At 41.5% G+C, this 23383-nt stretch overlaps 1 protein-coding gene across 2 annotated transcripts; it reads right to left on the bottom strand.

Moving 5' to 3' along the window:
• Window positions 1-900: 900 nt before the first annotated feature.
• Window positions 901-10911, bottom strand: Dusp26 (dual specificity phosphatase 26). 2 transcript variants are annotated; one of them, XM_047551793.1, is made up of 4 exons: window positions 10574-10911; window positions 8286-8581; window positions 6509-6723; window positions 901-4842 (listed from the first exon to the last, which is right to left on the bottom strand). In XM_047551793.1, exons 2-4 carry the CDS (start codon window positions 8504-8506, stop codon window positions 4643-4645), a joined length of 636 nt encoding a protein of 211 aa, XP_047407749.1. In that variant the 5' UTR covers window positions 8507-8581; window positions 10574-10911; the 3' UTR covers window positions 901-4642. The 2 variants fall into 2 exon arrangements, with proteins under 2 accessions (XP_047407749.1, XP_047407750.1); XM_047551794.1 differs by lacking the exon at window positions 10574-10911 and adding an exon at window positions 8663-8734.
• Between the last annotated feature and the right edge of the window lie 12472 nt (window positions 10912-23383).

Here is a 23383-nt window from a genome sequence, read left to right as displayed (position 1 = left end):
TTTCAACCCTGTGTCAGATGAATCGTCCTCCCTGCACTTTTGTGTCAGCAGATCTTAATTTTTCTGACCATGTTAATGTGTAGTCCTGTCATTTTTAACCAGGGGCCAGAGAGTCATGGGAAAGAGTCTTCAACGGTGAGTCAAAGTTTCCTATTGTGGCTGTAACAAAGTACCAGAAGCTTAATGGTATTGACAATACATATTTATTATTTTACAGTTGGGTAGGTCAGGCATCTGACAGATCTCTCCGGGCTCAAATCGAGCACTGTCTGCAGAGCTGTGCTCAGTTTTGGAGGTTTTAGGGGAGAATCCTCTTTCTTGCCTTTTCTGTCTTCCAGAATCCACCTGTATGCCTTAGTTCATGGTCTTCTTCTTCTATAGGGCACACAGTGAGGGTCCAGTCCTTTTCACAGCAAATCTCTCATCACAGGAGAGGTCCTGTATGTCTAAGGATTTATACAGATTATTCCTGACCCACCCAAGAATAATCTTCCCATCTCAGGTTTGTAATTTTAATCATTTCTCCAAAATTCCTTTGGCCAGATGCTATTGTTTTGAGGTGATTTGTCTCCCAAAGATACATGTTTTGAAAGCTTGAATCTCAGGGTGGTGATGTTAAGAGGCGGTGGGACCTTTAAAGAGATGGGTCCTAATGGAAGGTAGGTAGGTCATTGGTGGTACTGTATTTGAGTGGGATTAATGTAGTTCCTGTAGGATCTCAGTTAGTTCTTTGAGAATGAATTATTATAAAAGAGCAAGAATGACCCCTGAAGCTCTTTCTTTTCCTTCCTCCCTCCCTCTCTCCTTTGTTCGTTTGTTCGTGTGTTCCTTCTTTCTTTTCTTCCTCTCTCTCTCTCTCTCTCTCTCTTTCCTGGGGGATCAAACCCAGGGGTGCTTTACCACTGAGCTACATCCCCAATCCTTTTTATCTTTTTATTTTTTTATTTTGAGATCAGGTCTCCCTAAGTTGCTGAGGTTGACCTCAAACTTACTAATCTCCTGCCTCAAATTCCTGAGTGGTTAGGATTACAGGCACACACTACCACACCCAGCTCTTTCTTGCTTTCTGTCTCACCATGCTTTCTGTCTCTCCCTCTCACATGTGCTCCTGCTATGATATTATTTACCATGATGTGATGCAGCCAGGGGAACCCTACCTAGAGGTATTGAGGCCACATAATTCTGTATTTTCTTCTTTTTAAACTGTGAGCAAAATAAATCTCTTTAAGAAGTACCCAGCTTCAGGTATTTTGTTATAGCACCCAAAAGAGACGAAGACACCAGGTAAGAGGGCATATTTACAGCCCTCTTACCAGCGATTAGGATGCAAACAGGACTTTCTACAAATTTGTGAGGCTTTTGCTCTTCCCCCCACCTCAAAAAATGTTCTGAGGACAGAAATCTATGATAAGCAGGATTTCTCTTTCTTATAACCTGGTCCATTCTTTTTCTATTCAAATTTTCTTTCTCTTTGTATCTGAATATCAAAACTGGGGCCTCATGTAGGCTAGGCAAGTGCTATAACTGAGCTACACCCCCAGACCCAAATATCCTTTTCTCTAAGGGACCTACTTGTAGCAGGGGTCCTTGGATATGGCAACGCCAAGTCCTCGAGACCCAGCGTAATTCTTAGCTGGATGCTTGTCTGACTCCAGCTTCATCTGCTGCCCTGGGACTCAGAAGCAGCAGTTTTCTCTTAGCTGCTGCTCCCTGTGGAGTTTTCCAGTTGGGATTAGTTATAGGGGTGAAGGATTGGGCCGACACTCCTCCCCCTCCTCAGAGACAGCAATATCTCCAGGGCCTGCCTCAAGGGCCTGAGTCAACATGTGGAGGCGGAGGCTGGAGGTGGCAGGGAAAGGAGCAGAGTGACAAGGGTGACTTGGATCTCAGCTCCAGAGGGTTGAGGCACAGTCAACTGGTGTCGCAGGCTGCATCTAATCAGATGATCCTGCTCATATTATTTTAGTCTAAATGGTGCACTGCCTGAGGATAGAATAGGGGAGTCTGGACATTAAACCTGTGACAGGTATGACCCTGAACCTTTTTGGAGGTGGGGGACTGATTCTACGTGGGTGAATACCAGGCTGTAGGCCCTCTCTCCTCCCTTTGAACCACATAATTCTTTTTGGAAGAGTCACAATCTCTAGAAAAGACAGGGAAATCCTCAATAAACTGATATTTCTGAATGTAAACAAAGCCAGGAAGAGCAGAGTTGCTGGGTCTGATGATGTGGGGCAGTTACTCTGCAGCAATTCTTCTTCTTCCTATACCTTGTGCACACATGCATGTGCACATGCATACACAAACACAAACATACACACACACACACACACACACGCATACACATACACACCTTCAGTGGTGCAGCTGGAGGCACAGGATAGTGGTATGGTGGGTCAACAGATTCTGGAGCCAGAGAACTGAGTTTTAAATCCTAGTTCCTCCACTTATTCTTTGTGCATCCTTGAGCAAATTAGGTAACCTTGATTCCCTGTTCCTAAGCAATGACAATTATACCTACTTCACAGAGTTTTTATGAGGATTAGATGAGTGTCTGTAAAGACAGGAGAGTACCTGGGCATAGCAAAGATATTGCTATTATCCTTGAATAATAAAAGTAGAGAATCTGCTCTGTGAGGATTATCTGGAAACCTGTTCTTTGGTTGAATATACTTTTGTAGCTGTAATTCCTTACTAGAAGTTAGAGTTAAATTCTCAAATTAGTTCATCACAAACAGTCTAGGGTACAATCAGACTGAACAAATATGGTTGTGGCTGTTCAGTTACATTAGTAGTACTGTCCTTTCTAGGCTGAAACAAAGGAGATGACAATTGTCTTCTTTACCCATCTGTTTCTAGTTGCAGTTTGTCTAAGAGCCTGAGTTATTTTGAGATTCTTTTTAGTTATATGTAATTTTTCTGGCCCACAGTTGTGATAGGAAATCAACCCATTTTAACATCATCTAATGAAGACCTCATGCTATTCCTTAGATGAATTGTCTCTCGACAGTGAGGGAATTTTGACACTCCAGCTAACAGAGTTTGCCTCCATCTTATGAGTATCAGCCTGGAGCATTGAGACCTACAAATTCTGAGAGATCTGGAGTTCTGGTTCCTACAGGGAACCTAGTATGGGCAAGGCTGGTGAGGAAACTGAAAATATGATAAGCACAGACTACTGGAAACAATCAGACCTGTTAGACCCAAAGTAGCAAGACAGAAGTAACTACGAAAGCTGGCTTCAAGCCATGGAAGGGCCATCACAAGATTGCAAGAGATGAAGTAAGAGAAAGAATGCTTATCAAATACTGACTGACTGTGGTTGGGTTTTATATCTTTTGTTTTTTTTGGTGGTGGTGGTGGTGGTGGTTTTGGGATACAACCCAGGAACTTGTATGTATCAGGAAAATGCTCTACCACTAAGGTACACTCCCAGCTCTGAGTCTAATTTTTTTTATTAAGCTTACTAATGAGACTGTTGCATTCCTCTGAAGCAAGCCTGTAAAGATCAGAAGAGAAAGCAATTACATCACCTCTCCCTCGCCCCCTCAATACCTTGGCACCAGGCAAAATACAAACCCCTAAATGTAGATTTACAGTTGGGTTGGATTTCTTATCAGAATGTTATCTCATCAGGATGGGGACCTGATATGGAAATGAGGTTGATTTTTTAGAAATAAACATATTTTTTATGCATTTGAGCATGTGAATAGGGACCTATTTTAAGCTCGGAAGATGGAGGAAGTGCTTTCTAGGCAACAAGAAGTGGTCGCAAACCTAAAGTTTTTGGTCCTTTACTGCCCCTTTGTGGACTCCCTGGAAATAACAGCTGAAGATTTTCCAGGGTTCCACAAGAACTGATGAAGGTTTTCAAGGTGGGGAAGCTGATCACCAAAAGGAGGGGATCAGGAACTGCTGCTATGCCTAGCAAGGTTGGGGTTCCCAGGAGAGATACAGAACTCTTCCAAACTGTCAATGACATTGAGAAGCTCTCCTCTTTTCCATCATCTTTATTTTTCCTCCAGACACCCAAATCCAGTAAGTGAATGACCACCTAGTCATGCACCTCTGTAATAGTCTTGATCACAGGCAGCTCTCATAAGCACCATGCCAACCCTCACACACCTACTCTTCCTGTGATTGGAGTAACAAGTCTGTGGGTTTCTCCCTCTGGCTTCACAGCTTCTCACACCATCTCTGCACCGTCTGTCACAACTCTATACCATCACATCTGTGCTTGGTGCATCTCTAACTCCCTGCTCAGACACAGGACAGAGATGGCCCTTTCATTTTGGTAAGAGAGAGGGGAACACTTGAGCACAAAGAGGGGAGGGAACTGTGAGTCACTGGGAGCACCTTGGCTGGAATCCAGCAGTGCCCGAATTGAGTCCTAGGACCATCTTCCACCTGCAATCTACCTGCTTCCTTTCTTGGTCAACAGACCCTGGGTTCCACCAACCACACTGCCAAACCTCACTTCACATCCCCTCCCACAAAGGCTCCATCCCTGACCACTCACTCTCCTGCCACTAGGAGAGAATGGGCTACTTGCACTATCTGTTACTTGCCCCCTGGGCCTCCTCACTCCATCTGGGAGTCAGGGACCTACCCAGGGGCCTGGCCTGACTTCTTCCCCCTCCTCTTATGCCTCCAGGCCCTGCCGCAGCCTGCGGTCCAGGGCCAGGAGCTGCCTCAAGAAGCCCCGGTTGGGGATGATGCCTCGGTGGTCCTTGACTTTCTTGATGGCCTCCACGAGGGTGAAGTGGTGGTACAGCATGAGGTAGGCCAGCACCAGGGTGGCAGATCGGCTCACTCCCACAGCACAGTGCACCAGAATCTTCCCTGCAAGGAGACACAAAGAGATAACTGGAGACTGTGGTGGTTTGGAGGAAGCCAGAGAGAGTGTGACAAGGAGAGGTGACTAGGAAGACTGATAAGTAGAGGTACGTGGAGACAGAAATGGGTGCAGATGAGTGGTGTTAAGAATGAAGATCCTGGTGGGAAGAATCACAATCTCTGGATCCTGGTGGGAAGAATCACAGTCTCTGGGTCAGGAGTCCGCTGTGTTTCTCCTTTGCTAGCAAAGCAAAAACCCTTCTCTTTCCTTTTTTTCAGGACGGGGTATGGGAGATTGAACTCAGGGGCACTTGAACACTGACCCAAATCCCCAACCCTATTTTGTATTTTATTTAGAGACAGGGTCTCACTGAGTTGCCTAGCACCTTGCTTTTGCTGAGGCTGGCTTTGAACTCACGATCCTCCTGTCTCAGCCTCCCAAACCACTGGGATTATGGGCATGTGCCACGGTACCTACCTTATTCCTTTTTCTTAAAAAAAAAAAAAAAAATGAAGATACTAGATACTGGACTGGGAGTGTAGCATGCTAAGCATGAACAAGGCCTTGGGTCCGACCCCAGTACTGCAATAAATGAAATACAAAAATAAACCAAAAAAGCAATGCAGATCCTCAACAAAGGGGTAGAGACCTCTGCAGAAAGGGATGGAGAAGATGTGCAGGACCTTAGTGTCCATAAAACTGAAAAAGGCTCAAAGGTAGACTCATCACTAATGAGAAACCAAGCTTACTTAGCACATAGTAAGGACTCAGTTGACATTTGTTGAGTGTACAAGGGAACACCCTGTGTCAAGCCTGGTTCAGTCTCCCTCCCCTTTGTTTTCTGAGACTGTGTCTTGCTATGTTGCCCAGGCTGGCCTCAAACTCCTGGGCTCCAATATCCTCCTGTCTCAGTAGCTGGGATGCAGGCACATGCATGGTACCTGGTTCCCTTACCCTTTTATCTTGCTACTTCTCTTAATCATTGAATATATTTATATTTTCATATACAGTCCTCCCATGGTATTCAAGGTGGATTGGTTCTAAGATTCCCCAAAGATGCCAAAAATCATCAGATAAAAAAACCTACATAAAATGGGGTTTACTATTTGTATATAACATATGCACATCTTCTCATATACTTTAAATCGTCTCTAGATTATCTAAAATACTAATATAATGTAAATGCTATGTAAATAGTTGCTATCCTATATTGTTCAGGAAATAAAAGCAAGAAATAAAAAAGCCTGTACATTCTCATTACTTATTTTTCCTCAAGTATTTTCAATCTGTAATTGATTGAATCTAAGGATTCAGAACATAGGAATTCAAAGGACTGACTTTTTTTTTCTCTGACTTCTAAAGCATTTTACCATGTTGAAGGTAAAAATAATTGGAAAGCATAGAAATATGTAAAAACCAAAAATTAGAAAAATTATAGTATCACCCAGGTGCAACTTGTCACTCTTAACACTTTGGATGATTTCTTTCATGTTGTTTTATGTATTGTTTTGAGGAAAAAAAAAATAACTTGAGAGAATATTTTTCTTTCCTTAACATTGCATCCAGAGCATTTTGTCACATGGCTAAACTCTCTCTCCATAGTTGAATGCTTAGGCTTCTCCTAAGCTCCATGTCCATTGATCTTTCCTCCTTTTGGCTTTTCCTTCCTACCTCCTGGCTGGCTCAGCGCCCGGTGGATGAAGTCAGCAGCCGTCTGGAAGTGGATACTCATGTCAAAGGCTGGCGAGTCATGGGCCTCGACACCCAGGTAGCGGATGCCCAGTCCCTCATAGGCCTCAGGTGTGCCTCGCCATCTGCTGTGTGAGGCATTGAGGACGTGGGTGATGCCCAGGCGACGAAGCTCCCGGCGGTTGTTGGCCATGTCCCTGTGTTGAACAGAGGTTAGGGGGAAGGTGGAGAAGCTAGGCTGTCAGGGACATTTCTTGCCTAGGTCATGGGCTCCAGGCCTCTACTTACTAATGCCCCAGAAGGGAGGAAGATGGGCAATGACTTGGAGTCTTGTCCTTTGAGCAATGGTTGAGAGGACTGAGGATGCCTGGAGAAGACTAAGGAGGAGGGGTGAAAATGGCCATAATAAAATATTGAAGGGGTTCTCTGAGGAAGTGGGATTTTCCTTGACCTGCAGGGCCCTAAAGGGTAGAAATAAGATCAAAGGATTAAGGCTATAGGGCAACAGATTTCACTTTCAGGCTACTAACAGGACATACTAACAGTGGAATTCTAGCTGAAGAAAGGTTGGAGCATCTGCGGGGAGAGCCATTTCCCATTACCTGGGTGTTTAAGCAGGAGAAGGAGGGAGACCACTGAGTAGACATGGATATTTCAGAGAGGATCTGAGCATGAGGAAGGTTGTTAGATGTGCTCACATTTAATGTCCCTGCTAGTGCTGGGCATATAGCTCAGGGGTACAGCACAAGTTCAGCATGCACAAGACTTTGGGTTCAATCCCCAGCATTAAAAAAGGAAAAAATAAGAAAAAAATGTACCTAATGTCCCTGTTAATCTTGACATTACGTGGTTCTGATACTGGTTCCCACAGCCAACCCTCCAATTACTTTATACTGTCATTAATACCCAGAATCCTTTCTGTTTTCCCAGTTATGCCATGGCTCACATTTACCCTGTTTTATAATGTCATCTTCAAGTTTGCAATCCAGACCATACCCCTCAGCTGAGTGGCAGACACCTCTCAGGCAAAATGGTCCTATGTCAGTGCAAGCACTCTTCCAGTGCAAACTCCTTTAGTGGAAAGTAGAGAGACCCTTCAAGTCCTGGCTCTTCTACTTACAATTCATGTGACCTTGGGCCAGTCACAAGTTCTCTGAGCTTCAGTTTCCTCATTTATCACCTGGGGAGAGTGGTACCTACCTCTCAAGGCTGTTGTGAAGATTGAGAGTGAAAATACATGTGAAAAAAAATCCTTCTATAAGAAAGAACCGGAAGAGAAGGAAGAGAAGAATCTGCTCTTCCTTTGATGTTCCTCTCACCACAGCCCCCAACTTGCAGACTCTCTGCAGATACTGTGGCTTTGCTTGATCTTGAGATGAACCCCTTGGGCTTACTACCTACTGTTCCTGGCTCCCAGTGACTGTCTTTATCCAGAGTCATAGCACAACAGCTGGAAGGTCAGAGAAGTCATCCACTGTGCCTTGTACATAGCACTGGCACTCAATACTAAATGTTTGGTGAGTGAATAACATTACTACTTGAACAGAGTTTTTCTGTCCAGAGTTGGGTATTTTAATAACCCCATCTGAACTCCCCCAAACCCTCCAGCCTCTATTTTCTGCCTGTGTCCCCCCTCCCTTCAATTCTTAATCTGAAACCAACAACAGAACTCAGTGTCTGTCTGCCTTCCTTCTCCTTTCTCCTTCTATACACACACAGATACACACCCAGCCATGATCCCTGTCTACCCAGTACATACTGGTCTCCAAGGTAGAGGCCTGGCCAGACCTCGTCAGCGTGGTTACAGGCTGTCTTGCCTGTGTAGAGGAGCCTTTCCAACTCGAAGACGTTGAGGAAGGGATGTTGAACAGTTGGCATCTCCTCCAGGCTCCCTCTAGTGCGAACAGGAGACCTTGAGCTACCCCGGGAGAAGCGGGCCATAAAAGTCATGGAAGCCCAGAGCCAGTTACCAGGGCACATCTTAGAGGCGGCAGGAACTATGGCAGCTGCACGATGGCTGCGGTGACGATGGGGCTGGTCACCAGGTAGCTGTTGCTGGAAGAGGAAGGGGTATGAGTGAGTCCAGAGCAGTTGTTTTTCTTCTTGCTAACTGGGCTGGGTCGGGCTGCGTCAGACCCTGGGGAGAAGATCCTCAAGGAAGAGAAGGTAAGGCCATGAGGACTGCCTTTTTCTTCAAGCCGCAGCAGCTCTTTTCACTGAGCTCTTTGGCTCTGCCACACAAGGAGGTGGGAGAGTCACATGTCCTTGTTTACGGGAAGAGGGAGCTGCCCAGCTGCTGAGTTTCTGCTCTACCACCCCACCCCCCATTGCCAGTACACACACACACACACACACACACACACACACACACGGTGTTTGAGTGCTTGTGCCCACTGCTGGGGCTCTTGCCAACCTAAATCTGGGTCTCATCTGCCTGAGGCTGTAGGCAGAGTCTAGGGAGCTGGGATGGGAATGGGGTAGCTTTGGACCCATCCAGAGAAAATTAGCAGGAAGACAAAGCAGCTGGGGCCATGACATATGCCAGGTCGGTCTTCTTGGTTCCAGAGAGATGAAGTGCCTTAACCCATTCCTTCCCTGCACAGCCTCAAAGATAAGCCTGTTAATAGGAATTGTTTGTGGGGAGGGACTAGGTTAGTGAAGAATAGCAATAAAGAGGAATGATAAGTTTGAGGAAAATACTTGCCCAGTGCAACAGCTAATAGAAGAAGGAGTCAATCTGTATGTACAACAGGTAAACCATACTCCCCTGATCAAATCTCACGTCTAAGGTGAGAATTCTGAGCCAAAGCAGGTGTTCTGAGTCAAAAACACAAAGAATGTTGTGCCTGTGTGTGGTGGGGAGGGGTGGAGGCCTGAGGCCTGTAGAGGGAGAAGAAAAAGGAAAATGAGGATTCCATAGGATTCTGCAGGCCCAGAGGTGCAGAGACCCTTTAATATTGTTAGAATCAACTGACCCGACACAACATGCATGGGGTCTGCCACTAGGAGTTTAGCAGATGTGTTTCAGAATACCTGTTGGCAGCTGGTGCTTGTTAAACTGGAGTCATACTTTGAGTTTCAGAGCTGGGAAGGGTCAGCCTTTGAGGCTTGTCCTGGACCTTTAGGCAGACAGGCACCTGGACCCCTATTCCTTTTCCTCCTGTCACACTTATGGTCCCAGGTGCTTGGAACATGGGTTGACCTGCACAGTCCCCTTCCTACTTCCTTCCTTGACTTCTGCCCAAGGGACTACAACATACTATCCAGCAGTGAGAGGCCATCTTTGTCCATGGCCACACTGTCTCATCCCACACCGGCAGTCAGAGCCCATCTCTCCTTTCCCCCAAGGCCAGGAGAGGCCAAGCACTCACAGGATTTCAGAAACAGGGGTTTTAGGATCCCAACTCGGGAAGGGTAACCGGCTATTCAGGTATTTGGATACAGGTATTTTTTCAATGGCTGGGTCAGAAACAGCACAGAAATAAAGCACTACTGCCTCAACACGACCACCACTATCATCATCATCACCACCACCTTCATCATTACCATCATCACCACCCATCCTTTCTCCTCAGGCCTCAAGACCCCATCATTGTTTAAGAATGCCTAAATAAACCTTTTTCTCATAGATTCTGCTGCCCATATCATGATGAAAGGTAAGAGGAAGCCTGGAAGGAGACCAGATAGAGGAAGCAGCTCTCCCTGGGACTCTCTACTTGGGGAGGAGGGTGGTGGTGGAGAAACCCCATTCTGCCCCGGGATACAACCCTGGACATTCTCCAATCCCATCAGCCAGCTTTGGGAGGCCTCGGGCCATCGCCCCCCTTCCTCCGTCTGCTGCCTCGGTTGTAACAGGTTCATGGTTGTCGCCTCAGCCCTTTGCCAACCCAGACAGCCTGGCGCTGGGTGGAGGGAGGGAACAGGACAGCACAGCTCGCTCTGATCCGAGGGAAGGATGCCCCTCTCTCCCCCATAACCCCGAACTGGGTTCCTCTCCCCAGCCCGCAAGCCAGAAGGGAAGGTGACGCCCCGCCGCAGCCCCTGTACCTCTCCGTGCGTGGGGTGCGGGGTCTCAGTTCCCGAGGCCGATCGCAGGCGCAGGCAGCTTCACGGCCATGACTCTCCCGCCGCCGCCGCCGCAGCCGCCGCCGCCGCCGCCGCCCCGGCTGCTGCCGCCCCGGCTGCTGCCGCTGGCTGCCAGAACCGGCTGACGGATTAGCATCTATTTTTAAGCCATGACACGCACGTCGAAGTGGGGTTCATATCAGTGTGCGCGTTGGTGACACACAGGGACACGGTCTCACACTCAAGAGGTCCGAGTCGCCGCGCAGCGTGGGCTCGCCCGCACCCGCCACGATGCCGCCCGGGTTTACAGACCAGACACAGACCCACGCAGCCAGACCTGCACCGCCTCGCCTCGCACACACGCTTGAGTGTTATTGTAGCGGGCCAATTACAAAGCATGATGTCTAAAGATCACTCCCAGGCAGTGTCTTAAACACACACACTCCTCCCAGATAGGATTAGGTAATTACACAGGCATTCTGCATACTCATTTGTACATTCCTCATTCTCAAAAATAACAGTGGTCAGTACCCTTATTAGCATTTGGCCATAGGCCATGTACTTCACATATCATAACTCATTTAATCCTCATCATAAGTCTATGAGGTAGGTATTAGTGTCTTTATTTTCGAGTGGAGGAGATGGAGGGACAGAGAGGCTAATTTGCCCAAACAATACAGCTGACTTTTGGCAGAGCTGATCTTCAAACAATGGTAGTGTGAAGTTCATGCCCCTACCTGCTCTAAACCAGTGCATCACAAGATAGAGAATGCACCCTAGGTTTCTTTCAGAAAGACTCAGCTCAGTTCATAGTGAATTCTGCTTTCCTCAGATTCCTGAAGAAATCTGAGGAAAATCTCTATTTCTTTTCTTCTGTACTCCTTTTTAGTGAAAATTCACTTCCTTTGCTATTGTGTTGTCAGCACCTTGTAAACACCAGGACTGTGGGCACCTGGAGGGCAAGGATTATATGGCTTCCCCTCAAGTGCATGATGGGAGGTGGCAGAGATGACAGAGATGGGAGAGAATAAATGTTACCAGATGATGCTGTGTCAGAAAATTGTCTCCTGGAAGAAAGGCAGGAAGTACATTAGCTGGGACTGAGTGAGGTTCCACTATAGCTGAAATCAGGAGTTGAAATTTACATGTCAAGCAGCTTGTGGTGGTGGGTCAGCTTTGATCTCTGGGGAGAGAAAGCATTGGCCAAGGCAACACACTCCCCTGGTCAGTTCTGTGAGAAAGGGGAGGTACCTTCACAGGTTGCCACCTAGAATTAATTTACCTCTTAACATTTCTCCTCCAAAAAAGCATACTTTCAGTTTTCCGTGTGCCTTCTTGGTATGGCATTTGACACGAAGAAATGAAATCCTCAGCCTCTGAAACAGAGTCTTGACATGGGAAATTTGAGGTTTTAATTCGTTAAGAGCCAGGAAAACCTTTCAATGATTAGCACAAAATAAATTGTGAAAGAGCACTTAATTATAAGACCTCATTTTAAGCAAAGTTGTCTTCGGGATTGGTAGATCAAAAGGACGTTCTAGGTAAAATTGATCCTGATTTTTAACAAGGCTTGTTTCAACCCTGCATCTCACTTTTCTCAAAAAGGTATAAAATGTGATTTAAAATGTATCACAACAATATGGGCACTTATTTATAGGTAACCATAGAAACTGTCCATGGACCAACATCTCCATGAGGACTATTTCCACAGGTCAACCTGAAGCTCAAGTGGTTGCATATGTTTTCTTTGTAAGTAGGAGGTTTATGATGTTTCCAGGTGACACCAAACTAAACAAAGGATGATGAGGAGAAAGGAAAATGGTGGTGGGAGAATTAGCAGATAATGGAGAAGGAAGGACAGAAAGGAGAGGAAGGAATGAGAAATAGCATGTATTGATAATTTAATGTCTGTTGATTCCTTAGGCTTCTCATGTATCAGTTCATTTAATCCTACTCACATTTTAAGTAGATATTATATTCAGCAAGCACTTGAGGAGACTAACATTTGTCCATATTAGTTAACTCACCCACAGTTAGTCTGTGGCAGAACGCAGGTTCAAACCCAGTGTTATCTTATTCAAGATGTTCATAATTCAAGACTAGGCTGAAGAATCATTTTTCTATAATGCCCTTCTGGATCCATTCTTATTCATTCAGTTCCTTCTTTGTGCTCATAGAGGCGTTCTATGAAAGAACTTATGAGCTTTATTTACTTTATTTATTTATATACTTACTTAAATCTCTGTTCTTCATAGTTGAGGTCATGAATGGATATACTACACAGGGATGAATATAAGAGAGATGGGAAATTGAAGCTACTGGAAGATGGAGATAAGATGCTGGGGTGTTGCTCAGTGGTAGAACTTGTGGGAATGTGTAAGGCCATGGGTTTGATCCCCAGAACTGAAAAATAATTGAATGAATAAATGAATGAATAAAACAAGGGAGGATAGGTTTCAAATTGTCTTAAAAGAAATGATCCCTGGGCATAGTTGAATAAATATGTAGAGAGGGAGAAGAAATTAACAAGAGTATAATATTTTTAAAAAACCCAACAAATAAATGTTAAATGGTAATTTTAACTGCCACCATTTGACCATGGACTGGTCTTTACATAAATAAACTAATCACATTAATGACATTATTAATTTCATCTTTCATTGAGTAAACTAGTTTAGAGTGTTGGTAAATCTACTCTGCAGAGACCAAAGAGCTAATATCTGGGATCTGAGCATGAATTTAAATTTAGAACTATTTTAAGCAAAAGCTTGTGCCTCAAACCATTATGTTTCTTTTCTTGTACCAGGGATTGAACACAGGGGTGCTTAACCACTGAGCCATATCCCCTGCCCTTTTGATTTATTTTTTAAAAATTTGAGATAGGGTCTCTCTAAATTGCTTAGGGCCTCTCTAAATTGTTGAGGCTGGCTTTGAATCTGTGATCCTTCTGCCTCAGCCTCTTGGGCCCCTGGGATTACAGGCATGAACCACCACGCTTGGCTATTGTATTATTCTTAAAGAAGAAAAAAAGAATAGCAATAACTAAAATATGTCAAGCCCCACTATATGCCAGGCATTTAACAAAAATTATGTTAATTTCTTACAAGAATCCGGAGGATTTTCTTTGCAAGAATCATTCTCAAGCTTCGGTCTTTGTCCCTTAGGGGCGTGGCTTCCCAGCGGCAGAATCTGCAGGTGTGTGTGGGAGGTTGGGAGAAGATGCGTTTCATCCCCAAGAGATGGCTCCTGCTACTCCAAAGTCCTTTCTTGTGTACTCAGAAATTGTGCCTCTGTCCAACCGTGCCCAGAGTACCGCCACGCCTATCTTTTCTGGGTTGGTCCACCCTGAAATCCGCTACAAGTTTACACAGCGTTTTCACCTAGAGGATCAAATAGCAGGACTGACTGACAGCTGCGACTTTATCTAGCATTGGGAGTGTGGAGAAAGGCGGAAGGGGGCGCAGAAAGACTCGCTCTTCTTTGAGGCTGCCCCGCTTTTGTGGTTACTTATTTTTCTTTTCGGTCCCACTCCTCTGGCTTCTTCCTGGAACCTATTTTACACTTCCTCTCCCCCAGGTCTCTGCTTGTGATTAGTCTGTCTTTTCAGGCGTCTCCCAGGTGGTAATGGGGAATTTCCCTTGCTGTCTTCAGCTGCATCTGGATTGAGGAGGAAGGCACGTTGTTCCTTTGGGTAGAGCGAGAATCTGATTTTGCTTCAACTTCAATTCTATTCCTTTTCCACCTCTCCACCAATGAGTCCCCCAGTAATCTATCCAGATGAAAACCTGTCACCAGTATGAATGTTAATTTTCTAAGGATCACACATTATTGCAAGAGCCAATATGCATTTTATTTTTTTTTTTGTAAGAGAGACTACTGCTTCTCTTAGTTGAAATAATAGAATTATTATTTGCACATAAAATGGATACAAAAGGAAAATGCGGTAAATGTGAGAATGGCAAAAAACAAAACAAAACAAAACAAAACAAAACAAAACAAAACAAAACAACAACAACAGCAGTAACAAAAAAACACGCCCAAATATCAAAAACTGCTTATCTAGCATACTCAAGAGGCTGGGTTCCATCTCCAGCAGGAAAAAACACATAACACACATTTTGAAAAAAACGGAAAGGAAGTATACCAAATGCTAAAAGACTAGTCGGAGTGGGATTATAATTTTTATCTTGTTCTTTAAACTACTATGTCAAAATTTGGTCTATATTTACCAAATTTTCTATAATCAGTATGAATTTATTTTAAACAGTGAAATTGGTTGAGATATATGGCCAATTTTAGTAAATATCCCATACATGCTTGAAAATAATACATATATAAAAAAACATAATCTGTTTTGGGATTTCTTTCTTTATCTCCCTTCTATATAAGGTTTTAAAATATTACAAGTCCTTAATTTTTTGGTCTTGTTTTATCAAATTTTGAGAGAGGGATTTAAAATCTCCCACATTTGTGGGCTTATTAATTATTCCTTCTAATTATGCCCATTGCTGTTTGGGATAGTATCAAATTATGTTATTAGATACACCAAGTTCACAGATGGTATTTCTTTTTTTATTAAAAAATTTTGCACGGCTGGGGTTGTGGCTCAGTGGTAGAGTGCTTGCCTGGCATGTGTGAGGCACAGGGTTCCATCCTCAGCACCATATATAAATAAATAAAATAAAGGTCCATAGACAACTAAAAAAAGAAATTAAAATTTTTTGCTTAGTTGAACATGTGGTGCAGTCCTGTAATCTCAGCTACTGGGAGTGGTGGGGGGTGGTGAGATGGAGGATTGCAAGTTCAAGACCAGCCCAGGCAGTTTATTAAAATCCTGTCCTAAAATTAAAAACCAAAAAGGGGTGGGGATGTATCTCAGTGGTGGAGTGTTCCTGGGTTTAATTCCCAGTACCACATAAAAAGAAAAAGGAAAAAGAAATTAGTGAAGAAGCAGTCTAAGAATCAATACAATGCATTTTTCATTAAATTTTACCTTGTCTGATTTTAACACTGCATGATTTTTTTTTTGTATTTTTCTTGCATTAAAAATATCTTTGATATATATAAATATATATGATATATATATATTATTCTATTTTAAATGTAACTCCTATAGACCATACGTAGAATTAAATATATATTTCTATTTTTTCTTCATTTTCCTTTAAAAAAATCAAATAGAAGTTTAATCTGAGTTTTTTATGTGTACTGTTATTACTGGTATATTTAAAATAATTCCTACCTACCATCTTTTTTTTTTTTTTTTTTTTTTTTTTAATGTGATCTTGGGGATTGAATCCAAGGTTTGGTGCACACTAGGCAAATGCTCGGCCACTGAACTGCATGTACAGCCCAACTTTTCCTTTCCTTTCTTTGGTTGGAGTTATTTGGTATTCTTTATTCTCTTGAACAAGTTCAGTTGATTTGAAAGTTAAAGCCTAAATTAAATCAATATTTTCATCCTGTCCCTGAACCAGAGAAGGATTTTAATTTTTATTTATTTTAAAAGCAGCACACAGATGTTTACTTCATGCCTAAACACAGGTATTAGACTCCAAGGATTTTTATGTTAACTTCTCTCAGTGATACCTTTTCTCCTGTCTTCTTCTTTATTATTATCTAGTAATTTGAATACAGTTGTTTTTTTTTTTTAAGTCCTTGCTGGACATTGAGGTGCATGTTTGTAATCCCGGCCACTCAGGAGGCGGAGGCAGGAGCATCACAAAATCACAAATTAAAGACCAGCCTTAGCAATTTAGTGAGACCTTCTGTAAATCAGAGAGACTATGTCTCTAAATAAAAAATAAAGAGGACTGGGGACTATGGCCCTGAATTCAACCCCCAATACAAAAAAAAAATAGTCTTAATATTCATCAGTCACATAATGTACATAGTTTAAAGAATCAATGAATTCCTTAATACTTAGTAAAAATTAGAACCCTCTGTTCTTCTCACAGCCCTCTTCCCACAGCCTAGAAGCAAACATCTTGAATAATTACAGGTGATTCCTCTCTCTCTCTCTCTCTCTCTCTGTCTTTTCTTGAAAGTTAGGCAAACACTCTACCACTAAGATACACCTACAGCCTTCAGGTGTTTCTTTCAGTGTTTAATCTTTTATTTCTCTATAATAGGTTCATATTGCTATTTCTTGATTTTCAATTTTCAGCATTATCTATTAATTTCTCATTATGAAGTTGAGAATTCTTCTGCTCTTCTTTTCCTAGATACACGAGAATCTCCCCTCTACTTATTTTTTATGGAATCCTATCATTGGTTTATTAAATAAATATTCAATAAATATTCAGTGTTTAGTATATTAAAACTATACATTATTATTTAAGCTTGAACCATGTCACGTACCATCATTACTTTTCTTGCTTATCTTTTTCTGTTTTCCCTTCAGTTAATAATCATTTTTTTGTTTAGTTGCTTAATTTTCAATAGATGCCTCACTAATTCAGTCCTCATATTCTTTTCCAATTTCCTAAATCTCCTGTTGGTGAACATAGTTATTTCCTCAATGTTATCTTTTTCATTAAGTCTTTTCTGGAGTCTTCTGACTTATTCACATGGAAACAGGGTTTTCTCTGCAGTACTGAAGAGTTGTTTTCCTGGGGTCTGCTTTTACTCTTGGGATTCTTTTTGCCTCTGGGTGTCCTGTCTCCTGGGCAGCCTCTGTACTGATGAATTTTATTGAATATCCTCTGTTTTTATTTTTTTGTTACCAGGGATTGAACCTGAGGTGCTTAACCTCTAAGTCACATCCCCATTCCTTTTTTATTTTTTATTTTGAGACAGGGTCTTGCTAATTTGCTTTAGGGACTTACCAAGTTGCTGAGGCTGGCTTTGAATTTCGGATCTTCCTGTCTCAGGTTCTGAGCCACTGGGATTACAGGGGCGCATCTCAGTCTGTTTATAGAATGATACCATCATGCTTAAATATGCCTAATATCCTCCCTATCAAGAGACCCTCTGTTTTACTTCTTCGGGGAATGAAGAAGTTTTATGCTAGTGTAGCAAAGGAGTGATTTCCTTATTGTGTAGTGATGGGAGATCTGGGGATTAACTTGAACAGATTTCCAGTCAAACCTGTGTTTTTAGTTCATATTCACACTTACTTCCAGGAATAGGTACCTAGTGTTGTCAATTCTCTGGCCTTTTGGATGTTCTGTGGTATAAATAAGACTGACTGTCAAGTATTTCCCAATTAATTTGCCTTCTGTTTTTTAGCATCCAACATTTTGTTGCTATTGAAATATTTTCTGTTCTCTTCATTCTGGTGGGTCTTATGTTCTTTTATTTTTCATTAAAAAAAAAAGTCTACTGTCATTTTTGTAGGGTTTCAGGAGAAGCAGAATTAAATGCTTGCTTTTAATATGCTATCTTTAGGCGTGCCAGCTGGTTTTTTGAAAACACACAAAATGATTGCTATTCTAATTTTTTTACTCTCAATATTTATTTAGACTTACCAGCATTTAAAACAATTCTTTTGCATACTGTGCTTCTTTATTCTGTTCGTTCCTTCTAGGTTCCTTTTTTCTTATTTAGTTGTTCTTTCTTTTCAGGGACCATTGGTAGGAAATTTATAAGCACTTGAATGTCTAAAAATTTATAATTCTCCTTGACTTGTAAATGATACTTTGCTTGAGTTTAGAAATTTAGGTTTCCAATTATGTTTCTTCAGAACATGGAAGCTATTAACTTGTTGTCTTCCAGCATTTATTTTGCTGTTGATTTTTTTTTAGAGTTCTCATCATTCCTTTATTGTAATTATTGTAATCAGTCTCTCTCTTAGTTGGCTTTAGAACTTTCTCTTTGTCCTTACAGAATGCTGGCTTCCCAAATATTAACAAATAACCTGTGGATGACACAGAGTTGAATTTACTGCTTATCACAGTAAGGAGAATGCTAACTTAGCAGATGGCCTTTCTAAGAAGGAGCTATGAGGTCTGATTCACAGAGACTTTGAAGTTTGGTGTAAGACAAGTTTTGACTTGATTAGAATCAGGTAATTATGATATAATAGTTTAGGATGTGTTGAAATGGCAAAGTGAGGATTTTGAGATGAGGTATCCAAAGAATCATGGGATATAAACTGGATTGATGTTCTGTACAGTTGCTGGGTCTTTTGATAAATTCCTATGATGAACAATGAAGTTATTTGCAGCTTTTACTTTCTTGGACAAGAGTCTCTCTGGGGTAGTGAAATTATACTAATGAAAGCAGTGCAGTAGTGAAGCCAAGTTAATGTAGGCAGCAAGCAGTGTGGGGTTAGATAGCTTTGGTTTTTGTTGTTCTCCCTCTGGTCATTTTTCTTCTTGAGCTAGAGAGTGGGCCATTAGTATCTGGGGTGTGATCTATCCAGATCTTCACTTCTTTTTGAGCTATCACAATCATATATCAACTTCCTGGGAATGACTGGTTAATCTCCGAGGATCTGATTGTATTTGAACCAACCTCTATAATCATCAGTTTTTCTTATTCTTTTTGTTGGATGATTATGTGTTGCATTATTTGATGGGACAACTGTCATACCTCAGCTTTTAAGACTCTAGAGACCACCCTTGAATGCTGCAACAAAGACATATATACTATGATAAAGATCGTGTTCAGAGGTTAGAGTCCACTTTTCAGTCAAGAGTGAAGTAGGACCAAATTAAATCAAGGTCACACTCCATATCTCTAATCCAAAGATCTTACAAAATCACTTAGTGTTGTAAGCCAAATTACCCAATATTCTCATTTCATTCTTTGCTTCTCAGGTTTCTTTAGTAATATAAGCAATTCTAGAGAATATACCAGAAGTCTGCAGGTATGTAAGTACAGTATTTTTTCCCTAAAAGAGTTCTTATTCCCCAGGTGAGAACAATATCAAACCCAAGGCATCTCTGTCCTGCATCACTGTCTGTCCAATTTCATGAACTTTGTTAGGTAAAGAGCCCCACAGCCTTGGAGGTGTTGTCTAACTTGCTTACTACCCTCTGGGTCTTACCCTACTTCTCAAGTCTTTTCTAAAGCATGAACCAAAGAGGTTAGGAGAAGAAATAGAGTAATTGGGAATTCTCCTTGACGGGGTAGGGATTAGGTGTTAAAGTTGAGGCTCAGTTTTTCTTCCAGTTGAATTAAGTCATTATTATGTTTTGAATATATGGTGTCCCTAAAACTCATAATAAGACAAACAAAAATGTTCAGAGGTGAAATGATTAGATTATGAGATCTATGCCTAATTCATGAATTAATCCACTAATATGGATTAACTGAGTGGTAACTGTTGGCAGGTAGGTGTGAGTGGAGGAGGTAGGTCACTAGGAGCATGACTTTGGAGTTTATAATTTGTCCCTGGTGAATGGAGTCCTCTGTGATTCCTGTTGCCATGACCTGGACTTCTTTCCTTCTCTGCTATACCCTTCCACCATGATATTCTGCCTCACCTTGAGCCCACAGCTATGGAGTCAGCCATCTATAGAGTGAGACCTGTGAAACCGTAAGTCCCAAATAAGCATTTCCTTCCCTATTTTGTTCTTGTCAAGTCTTTTGTTCACAGCAATGAATAAATTGACTAAAACAGTCATTTAATAATCTTTTTTTCCTAGAGGAGAAACTGAGAGACCCAAATAGGCCCTGTATGACATTAGTGACTCTCCTGAAAGTGGACAATGATTTATCAAGGTAACATGTTCTGTTCAGTTTAAGGGGAATAGTCACTAGACCTTTGTGCCACAAATTCTATATAGTCATTGGATACTATCACTGTATATAGTTGGTTGTAACATTTGATGCTCCTTATCCAGAATAGTGTGGCATCAGGCAATGAAATCTATAGTTTCAAGATCATTAGATACCTAGTTGTGTAACAGCATTTCTCAATCTTGGCACTATTGATATTTTCGGCCAGATAATTCCTTGTTGCAGGTGTTTTGTAAAACACAGAATCTGACTGGATTTTATCCCTGTTTCTGAATATGAGACTTTAAATCCTTAGAATTTCTGAGTGATAGGAGTGTGTTTGTTATACTAATGAGAGTGTGTTAGTGTTCTGTCTCTATGACACACTTGAGATGAATCAACTTATAAAGAGAAAATATTTTATTTTGTAAAGTAACATGTCTTATTGTAAGAGAGAGTTTCCCAATATAGTCATGTGCTACATAATGACATTTCAGTTGACTACATATGTGATAGTGATCCCACAAGATTATATTGGCTAGCTACATCATGTACATTTTAGTTTGTGTAAATTCATTCTGTGTTACACAATGACAGAATCACATAATGATACATTTCTTAGAATGTATCTACTTTTGTAAATGATACAAGACTGTATGCACCATCCACCTCATCCTCTTCCAAGTTCTATTTCAGAAGTTTGGTTATAACAGATGGCTCCAAAAATATCCCTGAGTTTTGTTTGGTTCCCTAAGAACTTTCTTTTCTAGGTATGACATGACAGAGGGTTTTAGATTTTGGAATGTCTGACTATTGTAGGGTTTGCCATCCGAAAAGACACCTAAGGGCTGAGTTTAGTTACCCAAGAATCAATCTGATGTATTATAAGGATTGGGTTCCAACTGAAGCTGACTGGGTACTAAAGAAATAGATGTACAAACTGATTAGCCATTTAGTTGTATACTTCAGTCAGCTTTTAAGTAAATTGTTGCCAGGTATGAGACTCATATTAGAGAATGATGAAGGATGTAAAAATAAAAAACTATTTTAGAAGTCTAATACAAAAAATAGTTAAAACCAGCCCCATATCAACAATATAAAAAAGAAAATATCTAGGAAAACCAACAGCAAAGTAATGTAGATTAAAGAGTGGCAATCTGTGGTCTTTTTGCATGGCCTTGGGTGGGAGCTGTCTACATTCACCAGTCATCTTCTTGATCCAAAGTCCTTGGGTGAATGCTGTCTTTTTCCAAAGACTGTTTCTGCAGATTCCTAGGAATGCTCAGGTTATGGTCTCTAATAGCAGTAGTCTCCTCATCAAGTGATTCAAGTTTAGTTTATGTCTCTTTAACTAGGAGACATCGTGTTAGTTTCCTTTTGCTGATGTAACAAATTCTCACAAACTTATGGCTTAACATAACACAAATTCATTTTCTCACATTTCCAGATGTCACAAGTCTAAAAACCAGACCATGACTTCATTTCTTCAGGAGATTCTACAAGAATTTACTTGGTTCTCTTTTGTAACTTTCAGAGGCTACATGTGTTCCTTGGCTCATGATACATTCCTTCATTTTAAAACCAGCTGTGTAATGTTTTCACATCTCTCCTTCTTGTGCTTCTGTCATCACAGTACTTTTTCTTTTTGATCCTCCTATCTCCCTCTTATAAGGATGCGTGTGAGTACATTGGGTCCACCTGCAAAATCCAGGATAATCTCTCCATCTCAAGTTCCTAAGCTTAATCATGGCTTCAAAGGCCTTTTTTTTTTTTTTTTTTTTTTTTTTAATATGGTGCTGGGGATTGAACCCAGGACCTGGTGCATGCAATGCAAGCACTCTACCAACTGAACTATATCCCCAGCCCACAAAGTCCTTTTTGTAAAGTAGCATGTCCTGGAATCAGGATGTAGACATATTGGTTGGGGGGCACAGAGATGCAGCCAAGGATCGGCCTTTATAGTTTCACTGCTGTGCTAGCTGTTAACAGTGCCTGATAGTGTCCTTTTCATCGTGGTTCAAGAGTTGTCTTTCTGTGATGTCTGTTCCAAGAAACTGAGCCTCCAGATTTTAAATCCTGCAAGGGCTGTGAAAGATGATGTTGAAGAAAAACTACTACTTGATGATAAGATTGAGTGTATTGCATGAGCCCCTTGAAATATGTGTGCTTGCAATAGTAGAAAGTATAGACCTGGAGGTGATATTTCTAGACTCATGTCGGCCAGTCTCTTATGAACTCAGAGGCAGAGTTGCTAAGCCTCAGAAATTGCTGGGCTCATTGTTATTAATATCAATGGCAATACCTTAGGCCACGGAAGTTTAAGAGTCTCAATGGTTTTGCTAATTTGAATTTTAGAATTCCAGTTTTTCTTTCCTGAATATTAGGGTTGATAGCAATAGTGTATCTGAGTATGGTAGGGCTTAAAAAAGATCTTTAGCACCATTAAAATGAGTGCCACTGACACTAGAAAGATCAGTAGTAATTCTCCAGGTTGGAAATAACATTTTGATTTGCATGTTTTTTTTTTTTTCCCCTCTGCAAACTTCTTTCTATCCTTTCTTGATTTTGCAAAGTTTTTTTTTTTTTTGTTTTGTTTTTTTTTGTTTTTTTTTAAATTTGGGGATTGAACCCACTACATTCCCAACCCTTTTATTGTTGAGACAGGGTCTTTAAGATATTTAAGACCTCTTTAAGTTGCTGAGACTGGCCTTAAATCTGTGATCCTCCTGCCTCAGCCTCCTAAATTGCTGGGATTAAAGCTGTGTGCCACCCACGTGGTAAGATTTTCTAAAGTTTTTGACTATTTTTCTCAGGTAAGAGTGAGATAAGAGCTTAAAATCACCTATAAGGACTTTTCCTTGTTCAGGGAGAAGTTTAATTTTAGGAATAATTGATCTTTGAGGTTTTTTTGATATCTAGGAGGGAAAGGGAACAGATCAGAGGGAGAGATAAAGGCAGAAGTCAGTTGAGGAATATTGGATGAGAAATAATAGAATAAAATTATTAGGTTGGAATTGTGATTTTGGGGGATCTAAAAGAGACTATTGTAGGTTGGTTTTTTTAAAACGTTTTTTGTTTTTTTTTGCCTTTGCTTAAGGGGAGATTTTGGTTGCTTCTTAGTACCAA

This window comes from Sciurus carolinensis, chromosome 4, assembly GCF_902686445.1.
Source record: "Sciurus carolinensis chromosome 4, mSciCar1.2, whole genome shotgun sequence".
Lineage (NCBI taxonomy): Eukaryota > Metazoa > Chordata > Mammalia > Rodentia > Sciuridae > Sciurus > Sciurus carolinensis.
Note: the sequence above shows the minus strand (reverse complement) of the source record. Positions and strands in the feature narration are given on the sequence as shown.